The sequence below is a fragment of the Rhincodon typus genome, chromosome 9, assembly GCF_021869965.1.
Source record: "Rhincodon typus isolate 14 chromosome 9, sRhiTyp1.1, whole genome shotgun sequence".
Taxonomy (NCBI): domain Eukaryota; kingdom Metazoa; phylum Chordata; class Chondrichthyes; order Orectolobiformes; family Rhincodontidae; genus Rhincodon; species Rhincodon typus.
In genome coordinates this window covers 10,047,326-10,067,811 of record NC_063340.1, presented here as the reverse complement: position 1 = coordinate 10,067,811, position 20,486 = coordinate 10,047,326, and the positions used below count along the sequence as shown (strand labels likewise).

General features: G+C 37.2%; 2 protein-coding genes across 2 annotated transcripts in view; both read right to left on the bottom strand.

Moving 5' to 3' along the window:
• Positions 1–422: 422 nt before the first annotated feature.
• On the bottom strand, positions 423–13,118 carry gzf2 (GDNF inducible zinc finger protein 2). The gene is made up of 5 exons (XM_048600903.1): positions 12,094–13,118; positions 11,363–11,457; positions 7,775–7,942; positions 6,689–6,846; positions 423–2,151 (listed from the first exon to the last, which is right to left on the bottom strand). The coding sequence occupies exons 1-5, from the start codon at positions 13,116–13,118 to the stop codon at positions 1,972–1,974; spliced, it is 1,626 nt and encodes a 541-aa protein (XP_048456860.1). The 3' UTR covers positions 423–1,971.
• A 5,120-nt stretch (positions 13,119–18,238) lies between these two features.
• Positions 18,239–20,486, bottom strand: part of fermt1 (FERM domain containing kindlin 1) — a 76,877-nt gene continuing 74,629 nt past the window's right edge. The window contains exons 8-10 of the mRNA XM_048600902.1: positions 20,052–20,067; positions 18,992–19,044; positions 18,239–18,268 (exon numbers count right to left, since the gene is read on the bottom strand). Of these exons, the coding sequence (XP_048456859.1) occupies positions 18,239–18,268; positions 18,992–19,044; positions 20,052–20,067 (99 nt within the window). The remainder of the gene's footprint in view (positions 18,269–18,991; positions 19,045–20,051; positions 20,068–20,486) is intronic.

Genomic DNA, 20,486 nt, shown 5'->3' with positions numbered 1-20,486 from the left:
AAATGTTGGAAAGTCTGACAAGCAAGACCTTCTGTTCTAATATTGTCTTGACTACTAATTTATTTTCCACCACCAACCATGATCGTTGATAGTGCCCAAGGCTACTATGTAATGGGTGGCGTTGTATTCTGCTCTGTTGAGTTGCAAGACTTGCTGTTGTATGTTTATGAGACAGCATCAGTATTGGGCTCCTCTCCCACCCTTGTTTTTGTTTGATCTTATTCAGTTACACCCTCACCATTACTTTTAGTGAAAATTCCAATAATAGATTTTTTAAAAAATTGTAGAAGTATAGAACTTTTCATTAATTGTAAAAGGTTAGTTTCATTAATGAAGAATTGTGAAGCTGGGTATTAAAAGAAATGTTCATATGCTGTTGCCTTACTAAAATAAAACAAATTAAAAACACACTTTTAAAAATTTGTTTGAATTAAAACACAGTTTAATATTTCTTGATTTCATTCTGCTACTTTAATAGATTAACAATTATGTGTTTTGCAATGATTATTGCACTGAAATTTTCAATGTGACATCCCTATTAACGATTCAAAGTCAAATGTATTGAAATATACCATCATGGTATATTTAACACATTAGAATCAATGAACGCATCCTTAAATTACAATGGAAGTCTTGTAAAAGTAATTTTGTACCACTGCAGATGTTCTCTCCAAATGACCATACAAGAAAATAAACAGAACACAATACACAAAAGATCAGTAACATTACATCATATAGTAGTGACCCTTACTACAGGACTTTATAATGCAGTGATATGACATTATTGGCAAACCAGACATTGTAGTCCCTTTAGGTACTGAGTAAATACATGACTACTATGAGTTCTCATTGCACACTAGAAAATTGCAGCCAGTCCTCATATGATCAGGGGTGTAGTATGTTCCGAAATATGCAACTGTAGATTTGATCAGCGGAGGAAAAGAACATTCAATCTTCACATTTCGGTATAACAACATTGAAAAATTGATCAACACTAGATCTACAAAAAGTAACAAAGTTGGATACCTTGTGAAGACCTATTTTGATCAAATTACAATGTTTCTTTTTGGCATTTTGCTTCTCTACTTACAAACCATTCACCTACCATAATACCACACTACACGTCTGATTCTAACTATAGCAAGGCATAGCAATATTCCTTGGCAATTTATGTCATTAATCAAATTATTCTGAACTTCCGGAGTTCAGAATTATTAAATATTTGAGGAGTTACACCATTGCATTTAAATACATAAAATATATTTTAAATTAATTTAGGGATACAAGCTGTGATGCAAATAGCCATCTTCACAGAAAATGTTTAATAATTACAAGTCTCTAGTATTACAAGAAATAAAAATATATTTTCAAATACACATCAGATGAGATTATTTATAAGATGTCAAACAAGTGTAGAGTTACATTTTGGAATTTTGCCACTGAAGTGATTAAAACAATTCAACTGTGTAAGATTTAAACTGTAGGTGTATTTTTGTTTATTGTGTCAATGAAGCAAACTGCTTTTTTGACATATAGAATTCTTAATTTTAGAATTTTAAAGTTAATATAAAGAAGAAAACGATGGTATTGATGAAAACAATTAATTTCTGTAATACAAGATGTTGATATGCTGATCTCCAAAAGCAAAGTACTAAATATTGACTGTAACTGTAGGAAATAAATCATGTGTCTGACAATGATTACCCATACTTCACTACCACCAAATCAAAATGAAACACTTAGATATTTCAGGTTTGTATCACTGGACTAAACTCGGACAATTCAACAGATGCACAATAAAAGCCCTGAGAAATGAAAATCTAGGTGATTACTGTACATTTGACAAACTGAAGCTGTGAATGTGGTATGTATGATTGAACTATTACTACACGGTGCATTATAAACAAAAATATACCTATTTTTCATTGTAAATACATACTGTGTTATGTTCATCTGTTTTAGTAACATTGGTCAATGACCAGGTTGTATTCCTTCCACTGATTGTTCAGTCCGAATATTCATCCAGCTCACAGGTACAGGGTCATCAGAAAGGCAAACGTCTGCTAAAGTTTCAATTTTTGACCAATTATGATCTTTCTTTGAGGTAAGATCAATCAAGTATGATCGCCAGTGAGCACTTCGGTCATGAACCTAACAGTAAAAGGTGAACAAAAAAATGAATTTACCCATTAATCTGCTGGATAAACGCATAGCAAATATTTAGCACTTATTATTTAAGAGCAACCTTTTGTTTTTATATAGAAAACATGAGCAGGAATGAGATAGCATACAATATACATGTATAGAAGAGTAATGGTTTTCAGAATACACAAAATGATGACCAAAAGTATTGTCTGGTGGCCTGAAAAGTCAGACAAGAAGGTCCTAAGTTCAAATCACAGAAAAAACAGTACGAAATACAGCAGAAATTTTGGCATTTATTGCTAAAGAAATAGAGTATATAAGTAGAGAGGTGTTGCTGCAACTTCACAAGGCATTAGCCAGACCATACCTGGAGTACTGCAAACAGTTTTGGTCCCCTTGCTTGAGGAGGGCTGTAGTTGCATTAGAGGCTGTTCAGTGGAGGTTCACTAGATTGATTCCAGAGATGTGGGTTTGTCTTATGAAAGAAGATTGAGCAGTTTAAGCCTACACTTTCTAGAGTTTAGAAGAATGTGAGGAGATCTAATTGAGGTATATAAGATGCTGATGGGAATTGTCAAAGTAGACATAAGAAGGTTGTTTCTTGATGCGGGCAATCTAGAATGAGAGGTCACAGTTTTAGGATAAGGTGTAGCAGATTTAAAACATAGATTAGAAATTACTTCTCTCAAAGGGTTGTGAATCTGTGAAATTCACTACCCCAGAATAGTGGATGCTGGGACATTGAGTAAATTTAAGGAGACAGACAGACAGATTTTTAATTAGTAATGGGCTGAAGTGTTATGGAGAGTGGGCAGGAAAGTGAAGTTGAGGCCGAGATGAGATCAGCCAAGATTGTATTAAATGACAGAGCAGGCTCAAGGGGCTAAATTGCCTGCTCCTGGTTCTAATGTTCCTATCTTTAACGCGTGGTATGCACTGAATTAATTGAACATGCAATAAAACATAGTCTAGTTGCACAATCATCTTTGGTATCCTCGGTGAGTAAGATTGTAAGCTTGATTTCTGCTCCTGAAACTTGTAAATGCAGAACTTCAAAGTCTGAATGGGATTCAGCTAAGCTGAATGGCCCTTATAGAGAAATAGCCTGCCAGTACTAAACCCAGCAGATCCACACGTTAAAACCAGCCAGTTGGTGATGTGACAGGAATTCTCAATGAAAGCAAGCCAAGTGAAAGGTTTACCTTTATTGCATTTGACGTGAAAAAAAAACTTAGAGTTACCTCACCTTACTGTTATTCATGGCACCTGGTGAATGTGTGGATGCCAAGTGAGGACAGGACTGAATCTGGAAAGTTAGCATCCTCGTATGAAAGAAAGTGATCCTGAGCTTTCTCTACCTCTCTCAATATTTTGACAGTTGGAACCAGAAACAACAGACACAACAGAGTTCATCCCCCATCAATCCCCTCTCCCTTGTAATTGGTCTTTTACAAGGGAAGGTATTGATATCCATTTATGAACAGATGAATTGCAAATTACCTGTGTCGTGTTTCCTACCAGCTACAATCTTAAAAGTTTTAGATACAGGCCATATCCATTGAACCCCAGTCTACATTATTCAGAGATCTTCTGAATGTGTCCTCGGACCGAATTTTGATAGCATACCTCTGAAGATCAAATTTTTTGGCGTAATCATTTTTAAGTCAGTATCAGGACTGACAAGGTATATTCAAATTACTGTTCTTAATGCTCTTATCTTTCTATATAGCTGATACAAAACAATGTCCTGAAACTATTGAACTGTAGCCACAGAATTTAAAAACGATGACTAAAGAATTGCGTGGTTACTTTAATGAAACACAACATTCCAAGGCACTTGGCAGCACCAATTTATGACACAAAACATGATACTGAGCTACATAAAGAACAAACATCTCAGACAAGACAGGCTGGTTTTAAGGACTGTCTTAAAAGAGGCCCAGGCAACTGAAGGCATAGCCAACAATGGTGGAGCAATTAAAACTGGAGATGCTGAAAAGGACAAAATTACATGAGTACAGAAATCTTGGAGTGCTGTAGGAAATTACAGAGATAGAAGGATGAGGCCATGGTGAGATTTGAAAACAGAGATAAAGATTTTAGAATCAAGACATCACTTGATCAGAAGCCAATGTCAGTCAGCTAACCCAGCTGACTGACAAATGGAAATTTGTATGAGTTAAGACTAAGGCAGCAAAGTTTGGACAACCTCAAATTTATAGAAGGAAGAATGTTGTATGCAAGCCAGGATGCATTGAAATAGTCAAGTCTACAAGAAACAGAAGCATGGATGAGTATCTCAGCAGCAGATGATCTGGGACATGGACAAGGTTCGACAATGCTATCGAGGAAATAGGCGGCCATAGTGACGAACCAATCAGGTGTTTGGAAGCTCATTTTTGGGGACCAAATAAATTGGTTTAGTCTTTAGCAACACTCGAGAAGTCAACAAAGGTAGTGGGAAGGTAACTTTTTTTTGTCAGCGTATATGTAAAACCTAATGTTGTGGTTTTGGTCATGTCACTAAATGGCAGCATATAGATGAGAAATAGGAGCATGCCAAAGGATAGATCACCGGAGGCAATGATGTGAGAGTGGGAAGGGAACCCATTTAAGGTGATAATCTGGCTACAGTTTGGCAGATAGATGAAAGCAGCTCTACACAGCTGGACAACGGTGGGGAGAAACTGGAAGAGGATGGTGTGGTCAACTTTGTCAAAGGCTGCTGCAGGTGGAGAAGTAGTCAAGGCGGCTAATGGAATGCTGGCATTTATATCCAGAGGACTGAAGCCTGAGGATGCAGAAGCTATGCTGCAGCTGGACAAAACCCTGGTTTGACCCCACTTGGAGTACTGAGAGTGGATCTGGGCACCACACCTTAGAAAGGATATATTAACCTTGGAGGGAGTACAATGTATGTTAATAAGGGGGTTAAGTTATGATGAGAGATTATATAAATTAGGCCTGTTTTCTCTATAATTTAGAAGGTTAAGGGGTGATTTGATTGCAGTCTTCAGATATTAACAAGAAGAGATAGTTTATATATCCTATTTCCACTGGTTGGGGATTCTAGAACTAGAGGGCATAATCTAAAAATTAGGGCCAGCCTGTACAGGAGAGATGTTAGGAAACATTTCTATACACAAAAGGATGGTAGAGGTTTGGGACTCTCTTCCACAAATGGCAATTGTTAATAGATCAGTTGTTAATTTTAAATCAGATAAATTTATTTGCGCAAAGGTATTAAGGGATATGGGCCAGAGGCAGGTATATAGAGTTAGGCCAAAGATCAGCCGTGATCTCTGTGAATGGCTAAATAGGCTCAAGGGCTGAATGACCTACTCCTGTTCCCTACGTTCCTATTTATTCTTTATCATCGTCACAAATTATGTCATTTGTACTGTGAAAAGAGCTGTTCCAGTCATGTAGGAAATGCAGAAACATGCATGAATTCAAATATGAAATTCCACCATGTAACATGTTCAAGAACTTTAGATAAAAGGGTGTTTTGCAAGGAGAGTGGTGTCATGGCTTGGGCTTTTGAGGAAACAGATGCTGACACCAGATTTAAAGGAGAGACAGCATCTGTTTATAATATTGGCTAACATGGGGACCATGAGTGGATGCTGGGTGTTAGGTTTAATGGAAATAAGTTTAACAGAGCAGGAGATGGGTCACATGGACAACATGAATTTGGATGAGACACATACAGAGCTTGATGAGAAACGAGAGAGAGATGGGATTTTAGGGCCGGGACAACAGGGAACTTCAGAAGAAGGTTTGCCTGTTGGATTAATAGAAGGGAGGGAAATAGTAGAGGCAGTTAATCTGGTGGTATCAGTGACAGAGAAGTTCATGAGCTCCTTGTAGTTAACTTTGGAGATGTGGGTGGAGGAGAGATAGAAGAGTTTAAGATGGTTTGAAGTTGAGAAAAGAACCAGAGGTTATATTTGTTTTCATGGATAAATCTGAAATGGTGAACAGTTTTAGTAGACAAGGGTAGGACAAGGTAGTGTTTTTTATAGTTTAACCAGTTTTGTGTTCAGATTTCTGTGTTGGATGGCTATTTGTGATATCATTTCAAGTTCTGGTCCTTGGGCTTAAGAAAGTTGTAATGAGGGCCGTACGAGCAGAAATAGCTGAGGTGAGAACATAAAATGTAAAGGTTAGGTTGCAGTTCAGAATCAGTAGTGACGGAAATCTTGTGGCATGCTCAAAACAGCTAACTCCATTACGTGGTAAAACTGAATATTTATACAGGAGTATGCTGTCATTCTTAAATATAAAAAGGAAGATAATTTTTCTTCAATTAAATAACTGCACAAATGTTCAACTTGTGAAAAAGACAAGAGAAATATCAATCCATCATACAATACAGGCATATTTTACCTACTATAATGATATATATCAAGAATGTATTCTTATTTGTGGGGATGAGAGCCTTTATTAAGTGATAATTGTTAACAGTATGATTCCAAAATACATTTTTCAATAGGCAAAAAACACAAAAAAATTTGAAATGCACAAGTTAAGGAGCCCTTACAGAAACGTGTCTTCTCAAAGTGGACATGTCTGTGAAAGTTCGTTCACAAGCCTTGCATTTATAAGGCTTCTCCCCTGTGTGAATTCGTTGGTGACGTCGAAGTGCTCCTTGCTGGGTAAAAGCCTTTCCACACTGTTCACAAAAATATGGACGTGTTTCTGTGGAAAATTACAAGATTCAAGGAATAATACTGAAAGGTAGAGAGACAATAAAGCATTGCCACTTTCAATTATTAGGACTGTGCCTAAATGTGTAAATATGCAATCATTAATATAAATCAATCAAGTCCTTTGTGGTCAGGTGAAGTAATTCAGACCCTCATCACTGTATTAAGTCATCCTTCAAAGATTTCTTCATTTATTATTGTATATGTTGGGCACAATTTTTACATTTTTAAACTTGTCCAGTGTGCTTACTTGGTATACATGCAAAATTTGTTAATGAGCACCTTAAAATCATCTGTCCTATATTTCAAAATATACTGCTTAAATCTATTCACTCCATTGTTATTTTCAGAATTTATTATAAATTACTGACCAAGTGAGCTCATTCTCTGTATGAAATTCTCCTAACAACTGAGGCTTCAGCGTCTGATTGCTGTTAATTAAGCACCTCGTTTTGTTGAAGGAAGACTGGTGTTTAGGAAGTGTCTCATTCCACAAGACAAAATCTGTCATTTGTAACGTTTAATAAAGAGCTAGCTGTTTACAGAATTAAGTGCTTAACTTAACATCAATATTTTAAATAACGTCACAGACCTTTCAAACTTAAATATTGATGCTCAGCATCAGAGGTAATGACAAATGCAGACAATTACAACATCAGTATTTTATGAACGGAATATATCGCACTGTGAACATTAAACAGTGAATCAAACATGCTTTTTCCTGACATGACCATTTTGGCTAGTTCTTTAACAATATGTTACACTTCAGAGACAAGTTAAAAACAAGTAATACATTTTTGATAACTTTACTCAAAAATTATTTCAGTATGTTCTATTCCAGAATGTAAACCATATTATAACCTATGTACTGTATAAATTTGAAATATAGATTAATGGTCTATAATAGAACTGTTACACACCTGCATGTATATTGCTGTGCTGGGCCAAGGAGGCTCTCAGCCCAAAGGTTTTCCCACAAACATCACATTTATAAGGTTTGGCACCCAGGTGACAACGCTTGTGACATTTCAAGTACTCATTAGTGGCAAAATGTTTCCCACATACATCACATCCGAAAAGGCGCTCCCCTGTAATATAAAATATTGTTAACATTCTTTTTCCTGGTCTGTATGATTCACTAACCTAATTAACTAAGCCATTTGAGCAGAATGAAAAGAAGTTTGACTTTCTCCAGTGTACCTTTATATAGTACTTCTGAAGGTCATACTTTAGACATTTTGATCAGCAGTGGAAAGCAAGAAGAGATAATTTCCTACATGGTTCAGGAACATAGGTTAGGAGCTTACATTAAAAAAAATCTATAAGTGAATCTTCATAAAACAAAAAACATCTTTGGAAATGAGTACAGAACAGACCTTGTCTCTTGCAGAGTAATCTTCCTTCTTGACTGTATGAGTTCTTTTCTTTTGAGAATAGACTGATATTGTCACAATTATAGTATAATCAGTAACATATAAGATTGAGCTATAGCTATAACCTAAAAATCAGATTGTTAGGTCAAGTATACTTAACAAATGTAGTAGAGAATGTAGCAAGGGAACAACTGTGGTCACTTCGCTAATGTTAAATTATTTTCAGTTTCAAATTATAGCATTGTACAATGCAATCATAAGACCAGAGGAGGAAGGGCTGAAAGGCTTCCCTCTTTACCCATTCTGCATCTGACTGTAACAGGTTTCTTCTTTAAAGAGAATGCTTGCTAAATCAGTAAGCATTTAACTTTTTATGTGCTGTGACTGTAAAAGGCACTTAGGGACAGGGTTTCTTCAAAGGGTTCTAAAAATAAAAGAGACTATGTATGTATTGTACTTAGCACTTAGTCTAAATAAAAAATTAACTGCTCTGTACACACGTAGATTTGTGAGTTCACAGAAACACACACCACACACACACACATAAACTTTAAAGTGTGGGCATAGGTTAAGTAGTTCTGTATTTTAAAAAAAATCCAGTAAAGATCAGTGTTATAACGGATCTTGTAGTTTGACCAGGTTTCAAGCTGGGCTCAATGGTCCCTCTGGATTTAGCATTGATACAACATAAAGATGCCATTAGACAATTTATGTCTTTTCTTCTAGAGCTTATGGCTGCTGGATTGATTCTTAAAATGCTGCCTCCAGCAAGTGCATGACCAAAGAGCAGATAGGGCTTGAGCTTGCAGGATGGATGGAATGAATGAAATATAGTGTTCCCACAAACATGCTCCTACTTTTCCGGTGTCTTCCTAGACACAAATAGGGTTAGTTGCTCATCACATGATGCTTTCATCAACTGACCAATTACTACAAAAAATGGTTATAGCAAATTATTTCCAGAAGTATGGCTTAGACATAATTTGAATACTTTTGGACAAGTTCGTTCTTAGTAAAAGCCCATTATCCAAAGTGATTTTGTCCAATGGCTTGCTCCCCACTCAGTTGTATATACTAATAGCTGTCTGAATGTTTTTGAATAGGGCAGAAATTGCAGTCATTCATACTATTTTAAGGTGATTGTCTTTGCTAAGTTCTTCTTGACATCCTAACTGTATTTTGACTTGCTCTGGAAGTTGTAAGGTATAGTCACACAAATGCTCGGACGTCATGGAAACTGCTGTTTCAGTCACTGAAATGCTATTATTCGGTCTTTTAAAATTCAACCGGTAGTTTCAGCTCAATAATTAAATAAAATCATTTCCTACAGTTTAAAAGTTAACAGCTTATAGGAACTAGGCAAAACATAACTTTAGTGCTCACAATGTGTAGTTCAGATAGCAAACATTTCTATAAATATATAAAAAAGAGGTAAACATTGGGCCTTTAGAGGATGACAAGGGGGATTTAATAACAGGAAATAGCTGAGGCATTGAACAGATATTTTGTGTCGGTCTTCACAGAGGAGGACACAGATAACTTGCCAGTAATTGATGCTAAAGAGACTAAGGTAGGCGAGGACCTAGACACAATCATTATCACAAAAGAAAGTAGTGTCGGGCAAGCTAATGGAGCTAAAGGTAGATAAGTCTCCTAGCCGTTTTGGAATGCATCCCAGGGTACTAAAAGAGATGGTGGAAGTGATAGCAAATGCACTTCTGGTAATTTCCAGTTCCTGCAGATTGGAAAACAGCCAATGTGACGCCATTGTTCAAAAAAAGGAGGTAGACAAAAGATGGGGAATTATCAGGTGGTTAGCTTAACTTCTGTAGTGGGGAAAATATTTGAATCTATCATCAAGGAAGAAATAGCAAGACATTTAGATAGAAATTGCCCCATTGGGCAGATGCAGCATAGGTTCATGAAAGGCAGGCCCTGCTTGAGCATTTGTTGGAATTCTATGAAGACATTATGAGCACGGTGGACAATGGGGACCCAGTAGATGTGGTGTATCTGGATTTCCAAAAGGCATTTGACAAGGTGCCGCACAAAAGGCTGCTGCATAAGTTAAAAGTGCAGGCAATGTATTGGCATGGATCGAGGATTAGTTAACCATCTGGAAACAAAGAGTGAGGATAAATGAGTTCCTTTCTAGTTGGCGAACAGTGACGAGTGGTGTGCCTCAGGGATCAGTGCTGGGACTGCAATTGTTTATAATTTACACAGATGATTTGGAGTTGGGGACCATGTGTAGTGTGTCAAAGTTTGCGGATGACACTAAGATGAGTGGTAGAAGGTCTGGCAGATGGAATTCAATGTTGATGAATGTGAAGTCATCCATTTTGGTGGAAATAACAATAAAAGGGACTATTACTTGAATGGTAAAAAATTACAGCATGCTGCTGTGTAGAGGGACCTGAGTGTCCTTGTGCACAAATCGTAGAAGGTTGGTTTGCAAGTACAACAGGTAATTAAGAAGGCAAATGGAACATATAAAATTATGTAGGGAATAGGTAAGACAGAAGCAGGGAGGTTGTTTCCACTGGTGGATGAAACTAGAACAAGAGGATATAGCCTCAAAATTAGAGGGAACCAGATTTAGGACTTAATTGAGGAAGAACTTCCTTCACCGAAAGGGCTGTGAATCTGTGGAATTCCCTGCCCTGTGAAGTAGTTAAGGCTTCCTCATTAAAGCTAAGATAGAAAGTTTTTCAATAGTAAAGGAATTAATGGTTATGGTGAGACAGTGGGTAAGTAGAACTGAGGCCATGAAAAGATCAGCCATGATCTTATTGAATGGCGGAGCAGGCTCGAAGGGCCAGATGGCCTACTCCTGCTCCTGGTTCTTATGTTATTCTTATATTATGTTGTTCAGTCTTTGCTTAATGCTGCATACAATGGCAGCATTAAATCTGGACATAGTTACTAGTTATTGTACAGCGTGGATCACCTAGAAAATATGATATATGGTTGCCAGATCACTGACACAGATATAGCAATAAATTATAATATTTATTTTGTGCCAGCAGTACCTTTTGTTTCAGCACTTTGGATGAGATATCAGGAAATTTTCCACAACCCTGGCCATGATTATTCCATCAATAATTTTAGTACACACTCTCAATATTTTCATACCTGTGTGTGTTCTCTTATGACCATTTAATTTAGCCTTATCGGTGAAACAGGCTCCACAGTCCTCACAAATATAAGGTCTCTCTCCAGTGTGTGACCTGAAATTTGTATAAAATAAATTTTAAAACTATTTTGGATTCAAAACATGCAATTTTATGAAAGTTCAAACAACAAATTACATTACAAACACTATGTAGACAAATAGATTCACTTCCACTGGATTTACATTTTTAAAATAATTGATAATGTGTTTTTAACCTGAAAATTTATTTTACAGCAGTTAATCTGTCATTTTATAAATTTATAATAACATGCTTAAAAACAAGTCAAATACAGTCCAGATTAAGCTACTTGTTCCGTGAGTCTCAGAACTGTCTGAGATGTGACACAGCACCTGCCAATGGCTGTAATGAGCTTTATTAGTTCTTGCACAGGTTGTTGAATAGCAAAAACATTCAAACAGGCAATACTGATGCAGCAAGATGTTATCTAATTCTAACTCATGTTGATGCAAATGTGGAGAAGACAGCTGCCTGTCTGCTCACCTACCCATCTAACCAGGACAGAAGACTTAACAGAAGTAAAAGCTTGCTTCTCCACACAACTAGGAGGAGACACTCTGTAGATGGGAAAGCTTGTTTGCCCTTTTTCTCACAAAGGGATGCCTTGTACAGATGGATGTCTGTAAGGTAGAAAAAACGTTGATAAATGGAAACTAAATATAAGGACATGACCTTGTGTGTATTTTCAGCTGTGATGGTTGGGCAAATCGAGAATGGCAAATGGAGCATTCATAAGGCTTCTCTCCAGTGTGTGTCCGCATGTGAAATACCAGTGCTGTTCGTGAGCTCAGAATTTTCCCACAAACAGAACATAGTGGACGTTTAATACGCCCTTCATGCTTCCGTGCATAATGAGTCCTCACATCTCTTTTTCTCTTAAAAGTTGCATTGCATAGAGTGCAGGCAAAGTGCCTTTCATCACTGTGAACACAAGCACAATGTTCTTTCCAACTGTTGTGCGTTGCAAAAGCCTTCCCACAGATCTCACAGTGATAGACTTTCCCTGGTAATGACTGGTGAATATCTTTGCAGTGAACCACATAATCCTTTCTTGAATTAAATTCATCATCACATTTGTCACATTTAATGTTGTGATTTGATTTTCGTAATCTTCCCCTCTTACTGCCTTTCTTTACATCAATGTCCTCATCAGAATCGTTTGGTTCAGGATCATGCTCATTTGGATAGTCTTCATCTTTACTATTATCATCCTCATCGTCTGTACTATTTTCTTCATCAGCTTCTACTTCACACTCTGTGTCACCGTCATTATCGTCATCATCATCATCATTTTCCAAGTCTTCAGTTTCATCCTCGCCAGTATCTTCTTCATTCTTAACATGAGCTTCTTTCTTATTTAGTGAACTATTTTGTGCAATCTTGCGACCTTTATCTTTCTCTTCTTCCATGCCATTGCTATTACTGCATCTGATCTCTGTATCAGATATGCTATGTTGCTCTTTCTCAAGGCATGTTTCCTTGTAATTGTTAATGTTCGTGACCAAGTCATTATCTTCTGGTCTATCCCAACCGTGTCTGTTACTACCGATGTCTGTGACAGGATCAGCTGCGTTATCTGACTTATCTACTTGTGGCACCATTTTCCAGTAAATAAATGGTGGTTTCTTCTCTTGACCAGATTCATGTATCTTTCTGTAAAGAAAAACACCTGATTTAATTTTAAATGCAGTCTTCATAGTTCAAAAAGTATAATCACATCACCACATAAATGATCTTATAAATAATTTCCCTCTGTTTACATCAACCTAATTCCTTACAACATAATTGAATCATAGTTCAATTTTAGGTCCAGATAACCTAGTATAGCAACAAAATGAAAGACAAATAATCAGACATTGATTCTGTAACTTGATTTCTAACTGCACATATTTTTGGATAAATTACACCAAAATGATCCGCTAAAGTATATAATTTTGGAAATGACCATATATAGTGCCTTTACAGTAGCAAAACTAATCTGAAGGGAGAACTGCTAATGGTTGTGCAAATTGGAAAAAGCTCAGGAGACTGTCATCTGAGAAACAAAGTTCCAGGCAGGACAAGGCAAATATTGCACTACAGAAGGTTGCAGAATTAGGGATAAGCAAAGCGTTGTGTGGATTTAAACATTAAGTTAATTTTAAATTTGTTATATAAATTCAGGAACCAAGAACAAATGTGGGTTTTTTTTTCCACAGAAGGTGAATAATCAGAGACAGGCCAAGAGAGCATTGTAATAGCTGAGTGTGAAGACAGATGGTCTGAGGTTCAGACAAAGACAGAAAATGGCACACAGTCAGTAGGTCATATTTGTGAAAGCAAAGATCTAGAATTGAATGCTTAATCCAGTTTAAATAGTGTTGCCAGTTTTCATATGCTCTTATTTGCTCTGCGATTGTGACGAGGGAGAAGATGAAGCTGGCGGCAAGGGTATGAACTTTGTGGCAGTGGTGAAAATTGGTGAGTATGCTTTTTACCAATGTTTAGTCGGAGGAAATTACAGACAGTAAAAGACTCAATATCAGATAAGCAGTCTAATAGTACAGCATTGGTGAAGGGCACCAGAAAGTTAAAGAGAGAGACAGAGAGGGAAAGACCGAGAGAGAGAGACAAAGTGTCATCAGCATATATATGGAAGTTGATCTCATATCCATAGATGATATCACCAAACATGCGTCTGTGGAACAGGAGGAGTCTAAGGATGGATTCTCAAGGGATTCTTGAGCTATTGGAAGATGGGATTTTCACAGTGATACTCTGGCTTTGGACAGGCAGGAGTGGAAACAACTGAAGGTAGCCTAACTAAGCTTGTCAAAATAAAAAGGTATTAGATGATGAGTGTCCATGTTAAAGATTGCACACAATTCAAGGAAGAATAATGCACAAAGTTTATAACTTTGGTTAGAGTTGCTTTGTTGCTGTGGGAGGGGCAGAAATCTGTATCAAGGGATGAGAGGAGAAAGTCTTGGAACATAGATCTGGGGGTGAAACGTTCAAGGGTTGGTGATGGTGTGATATAGAGACATCGAAAGTAAAATGTTTGAAATAGAGGGTCATGATCATCATTTGGAAGGGCTCCAGGAAAGGGAACTATTTACAACGTCAATTATTATATAGCCAAGGAAGGAGGTTAATTAGTTAACAGCTTACTAGGAATAGGACTGAATCAGCAAGAGGCAGATGTCATGGATAAAATAAGTTTGAAGAAGGTATAGAGATGCAGGTGAACAGGGGAATGAGGTGGGGAAAAGAGTTGAGATAATCTAGAAATATATTTTTCCCTGCCATGCTAAGGTTACAGGATTGGTTTAACTTAAACAGTAAGTTTATAGAAACAATGTAAGATAATGTCTCATACTTGTAAGCATGTAACTATATAAGCAGCAAGCATTTTAAAATACTGCAAGAACTTCTCTGCGTTAAAACATTCACATCATGTGAATAATAGTAGTAAACAATATGAAGACTTTGAGATAGTAAGGATTTATGAGAATTATTTCAGGGACAGGAACTTCAGTTAGATGAATACTCTAAAGAAGTTGGGGTTGTTGGCTGAAAGAAGTCTGAGAGAAAGTTTGATAGAGGTGTTTCCATCAAGGGAGGGGTTGAGAATAAGAAGATGCAGATTTAAAGAGACTAGCAAAAAGAAACAAAGATAACATGAGCAGGAGCTTTTTAATCAGTGAGCATTTACAATCTGAATGCACTGTTAAGAGTGGTGGTGGCAGATTGAATGATGGCTTTCAAAAGGAAATTGATCTGAAAGGAAACAAAATAATTGCAGAGATAGGGTATATAGAGATTACATAAATTGCTCTTGCAATTAATTGGCACAGACTCAATATATCGAATGGACTCCAGTGTTCTAGCCATTCTATTGAGTTCAATTTGTACAATCATGGTGGTTGCTGAAAAATAATAAAAGGAACAGAATCCCATTGTGGGGAAATCTAACAAAGGTCAGTAAAACCAAACAATATTTGTTGGAATGTATACCTTTTGTCTGTATTCGTGATTTTCTTCAAAATATATTTCAATTACTTGAGCTCTGAGACTCAAAGCACAAAAAATTACAAAAGAGTGTAAATGGAAAGCTGGCAGTGAGCTGATTTGTCAGAAAGTATCTGGGCCTGCAGCCATAAACAACCTGGGTGGGCTACATTGCCTAATTGTGTAACATCTGCCTCTCACTTGGGAAGATGTCCTGCCCGAGAGTTGCAAGCCAAACTGATTGGCCAGCAGCTCTATCAGTGCTGGCACTGCCAGAGCTCTGTGGTGGTTGCTTCCAGGATGGAAGAAAAGGTTCAAAGAGGATTATGGCTTCCTGAGAGGGCAGTTCCTGGGGGTTTAAAGTGGGCAGGGAGCCTAGACCTTAGGGAGGAGGAGAATGGACTGTAGGACTAAGGTTTGATCAGGCTGGAAGGAAGAGTGGATGGCATCTTGGTGGGGTAGTACACCAGTGCATGCATGGGCACTCCCATAATGAGGTGTCCCTCTCCTTCCCACCTTTGTTCACATAGGTCTTTAAAAGCAGTCTGCTCACTCCTGTCTGACTGCCTACATCAGCTGCATTTTGGCAAGGGCAGAATATTGTTTGGGTCAACCCAGCTTTTAACGAGATCAACTGCCAATTATTTATTTGATCATTGCGAGAAGCCTGCCAATTTTGGTGCTAGCCCACCCTCTATTATGGGGACAGCTTGAGGGTTGGTGGGATATTCTATGCAACTAAAATTCAAATCACTTCAAAACTGCATTTTTAACTGTCTTTTTTTAGTTTCAAAGTGTTCAATAAAATCAAATAAAATCATGGAATTAATTGATCTTGTTGCAGAGATACTTGAATCAGGAACATGAATAAAGAGACAACTTTGCAGAAAGAATATTTGCAATATGTACTTAAGGGCGTTTGCAAAGAAAATCATTTTGGCTTTTATTGGTAGTGCATTGCACTAAGTACTTGAAATAGTACAGTCTGGGTTATTTTTAAAAAGTATGCATCCATGTCAGATACAAAATATTAAATGTTCTTGCTAATAAATATTCACCAGGAGATAAGTCTTGTGTTGACATTCCAAACCACTGCATCACAGAATGGTACAATATGGAATTATTTCCCACATAGATCTCAAGCTCAAAACACAAAAGCAGGCAAGCACTTTCACAAGCGGCAGGAAAAATAGAAAGAATCTAATAATGCAGTGCCTTACCACATCATTGTGACATCCCAAAGTGCTTTATGGCTAATATATTTTTGTAGTACATTTGCAGCTGTTATGTAGGAAATATGACAAACAAATTTGCATATAAAGGCAAATGAACAAATGATTAATCAACATTTTCTTGGTGATCTTGGTTGAGGGGTGAATATTGACCTGGATAACTGAAAAACATTTTCCTTCAAATAATGTTGGGTTCATAACACAATTCTCTTTCTTCCCTTTACCATTTTTTGGCAAGGTACAGTTACTGCTTGAACCGGCAGCTAGGGGCTCAGTTTAACATGTCATCTAAAAAGATGCTCCTCCAAAGCATTACTGCACTGACATGTCAAACTAGGTCATGCATTCAAGTCCTGAATCCACAATGTCTAAACATGGTGCAATATTACTGGCAACATGATTGGTTACAGTTGCACAGCAGATGGAAGTAATGATAATCAGGCATCCCATGATAATTCTACTGCCTTCAAACAGCCATCTGTAGTATTGCATGAGAAAAGTTACAAGTTGGCTGCTATACTGCCTTGTTAATCCAGGATTTTGTGTGATATTTGGAAACTCTGGGATAACAAAAAAAAATTAGATATGATAAAGTTAAATACATGTTTTCAGTAAAACAGCCAAGAAAAAGAATGTCATGTTATCTGGTAGTTAGGTCTGAAAAAAAATTCCCACAGCAAGAACAAACTGCTTCTAAGTAATACTGTGTTTATGTCATTAATGATATTGAATTCATAACTTAATTTAGAGTGGCAAATGGAGCTCAGATTTCAGAAGGGCCTAATTTTTGGCTGTTCCTTTGAACTGAGCTTAGATAATGGAATCACTACATTGCAATTTCTTTTTTAAAGTTACAGATGTCCTGAATAAATTTTGCACAAATAAATTCAACACTTTAATCAAAATTGAATTTTGCTTTTATCTGTAATACCAGAGTTTACAAAAATAGACTTTAGAATTCATTGTTGATGCTAGAAGATGAATTTATTTTAGTAAAGCAGTTTTTCAGCTTTATGTAAACATGATGCAGCATTATTGATTTATATCTTTTATTTTTTCTTACATTAATACCAATTCCATCACCTTCCCTCTTTGATCCAACGTAAAGCTATATTTCGCCTTATCTTTTTCACCCACACCTGTTAGTCAATTCTGAACAAAATTATTGCAATTTTGGAGATATGATTTTAAAAGAAAGAGTTATGTAACCATGCTTTGTCTTGGCTGCAAAGGACTCATGGATTACGCATATGCTAAGAGTTTTAATGAAACAAACTCCATTGGAAACTGCTTTCTTAGCAATTATTCTGCAGCACCTTTTGAAAGCATCCAGTTTTCTCTATAATCCATCTATATTGGTCATTGATTTGGATGTCGAAAGCAGCTGTGATTAACCAGGCCAGAATAAAATATTTCAAGGCTAAGTAATAAACATATATTTTGATAAATAAACCAGGATCCTGCTATTCTCTCACTAGCACCAATTTTAAAGTCCCAGCAGAGCACAACCAAGCATAATTATGGGATAACCAAACAAGGTTTCTTTTAATAGAATAAATGAAGCCACAATTCCGATGTTATCAGAGCAATACTTGTTAAGAGATCTTCTTGTTAAATTCAGCAACCTGATAAAATAAATGGAAACAATGAACTTATCAATTTTATGCACATGTATGAATTTTAAAATGATCATTTATCTGCTTTAATGTAAAGTGTTCTCGATAGACAGTGCTAATATTGTATGCCTGACAACTAAACTGTTTATATACATTACCAGCTTCTCAAGTTAGATAAAGTTTAACATTCTAAATGATCATTTGCAATATAAAGCTCAATTCGTCATTATTTGAAAAATGAATAAAACTGGATACATATGTATATAGCAAGGCAGGTGATTAAACCCTACACTGTAATGCTCGAAACTGATCAACATTTAATGTTGAATGGCAGGTACGCTAACCAGCTACAGAAACACAACATAACATAGTACCCTGCTTAAGAGGTACGAAGGACCATTTAACATAGGAAACTATTCATTTGCTGATAATTTTCCAAACTTGAAATAATTCACCTCAGGACCTATCTTGACTATTTCTTTGAAAGATAAATGTATCAGGACTGGTGAGTTCCTCAAATAGGCATTACAACTGTACTGTAGATCCCAGCCCAATCATATGCAAGTCAATTGAAAAACTGCCAGTGAGCTATATTTTATGCAACAATGGCTTATACTGCATCAAGTTAGGCACAAAAGATCCTAATATTGCTGCCTACACTACCTGTCCTCATTATAACAAATCTTTGAAAACATTTTATCTAGCTTCACAAGGACTACAAAATGCATATACCTGTACATATTTTGAAGATGGCTGCATCATGTTAGAATCACTGGACGAGTGATCTAAAAATCAAAGATAATAGGTCCAAATTCTGCCATAGCAGCTGATTGAATTTAAATTCAATTCATAAAATCTGGAATTAAAAGTTAGCCTCAGTAATGGCAACCACAGAACCATCCCAGTTGTCATTAAAAAAGCCCATTAATCATGTCCTTTTATTCACTCATAGAAGATAGACATTGCTGCCAGGGCCAGTGTTTATTGTCTATCCTTAGCTAACTTTGAAGTGTTGGTGAGCTGCGTTCTTGAACTGCTGCTGTCCACGTGTGTAGGTAGACCCACTATTCTATTTGGGGGAGGGGTGATTTCCAGGATTTTGATCCAGCCACATATTTCCAAGTCAGGGTGGTGAGTGGCTTGGAGGGAATTTGCAGGTGGTGTTCTCATGTATCTGCTACTCTTGATATTCTAGATGGTAAAGGTTCAAGGTTTGGAAGATGCTGTCAAAGGATCTTTGGGGAGTTGCTGCATCGCATCACTAACACCACTGCATGCCTTCTTCCAGTCATTTCACCACGATTTCCTAACCCCAACCCAATTAGCTGTCTATGCTCATTTTCTTTCCCTTCTGCTAATTTCCCTTCCGACTTTCTGTTTTCTCATTGTTCAGATGTGGGTCTTGAGATTTGAATACTTCAGCAGTGAACAATTTAACTGAAGAGGTTTGCAAGTTTAGTTAGATCTCCCTGACTAATGATCTTTGGTGAATTTCTGTATTTTGAGCATTACTGTTACACTCCAAACCTCGTATATGCTGTTCCTGTACTGCAAACTGATTCCTCCAACACCCAATGTGGGAGGGGGATGCTAGCCACCTGGGCATTAAATTCTCTTGATGTTATGGATTCAGCTGAGAGAAGTAAATCTGCCATCCTTGCCCAGTCTGGTCAGTGCCCCATTGACTCCAGACTCTCAGTAATGTGGTTGACATTTAACTACTCTTTGAAATGACCAAACAAGCCACTCAGTTCAAGGGCTATTAGGGAACGGCAACAAATGTTCACCTTACCAGTAACAACTAAGCCCTGTGAAAAGAACAAATAATTTTGAAACAAAACAACCACAACAATGTCTGTAGACTGATGGATACAATTACATTTAGAAAATGGGGTGGTTTGATGGCTTTGTGGTTACCACTGCTGCCTCACAGTGCCAGGGACTTGGTTTGATTCTAGTCTTGGGCAACTGTGTGGATTTGCACATTCTCCCTGTGCCTGCATGGATTTCCTCCGGGTGCTCAAGTTTTATCCCGCAGTCCACAGATGTGCAGGTCAAGAGGACTGACCATGGGAAAGGCAGGGTTACAGGGATGGGATGGGTCTGGGTGGAATGCTCTTTGGCGGGCCAGTGTGGACTTGATGGGCCGAATGACCTGCTTCCACAATGTAGCGATTCTACAAAGTGGTTTGCATAAAACAAGTATTTTTCTATCTGGCTTTACTGT

Bases quoted from the DNA above. Each gene is read 5' to 3' on its own strand.
- gzf2 (XM_048600903.1), bottom strand. From the start codon at position 13,118: ATGAAGACTGCATTTAAAATTAAATCAGGTGTTTTTCTTTACAGAAAG. The intron at 6,847-7,774 runs GTGTGTAACAGT...AATTTTCCACAG, and splicing joins GCACAGCAATATACATGCAG to AAACACGTCCATATTTTTGT. The intron at 2,152-6,688 runs GTAAGGGCTCCT...TTTTACTGTTAG, and splicing joins CTTTGAGAAGACACGTTTCT to GTTCATGACCGAAGTGCTCA.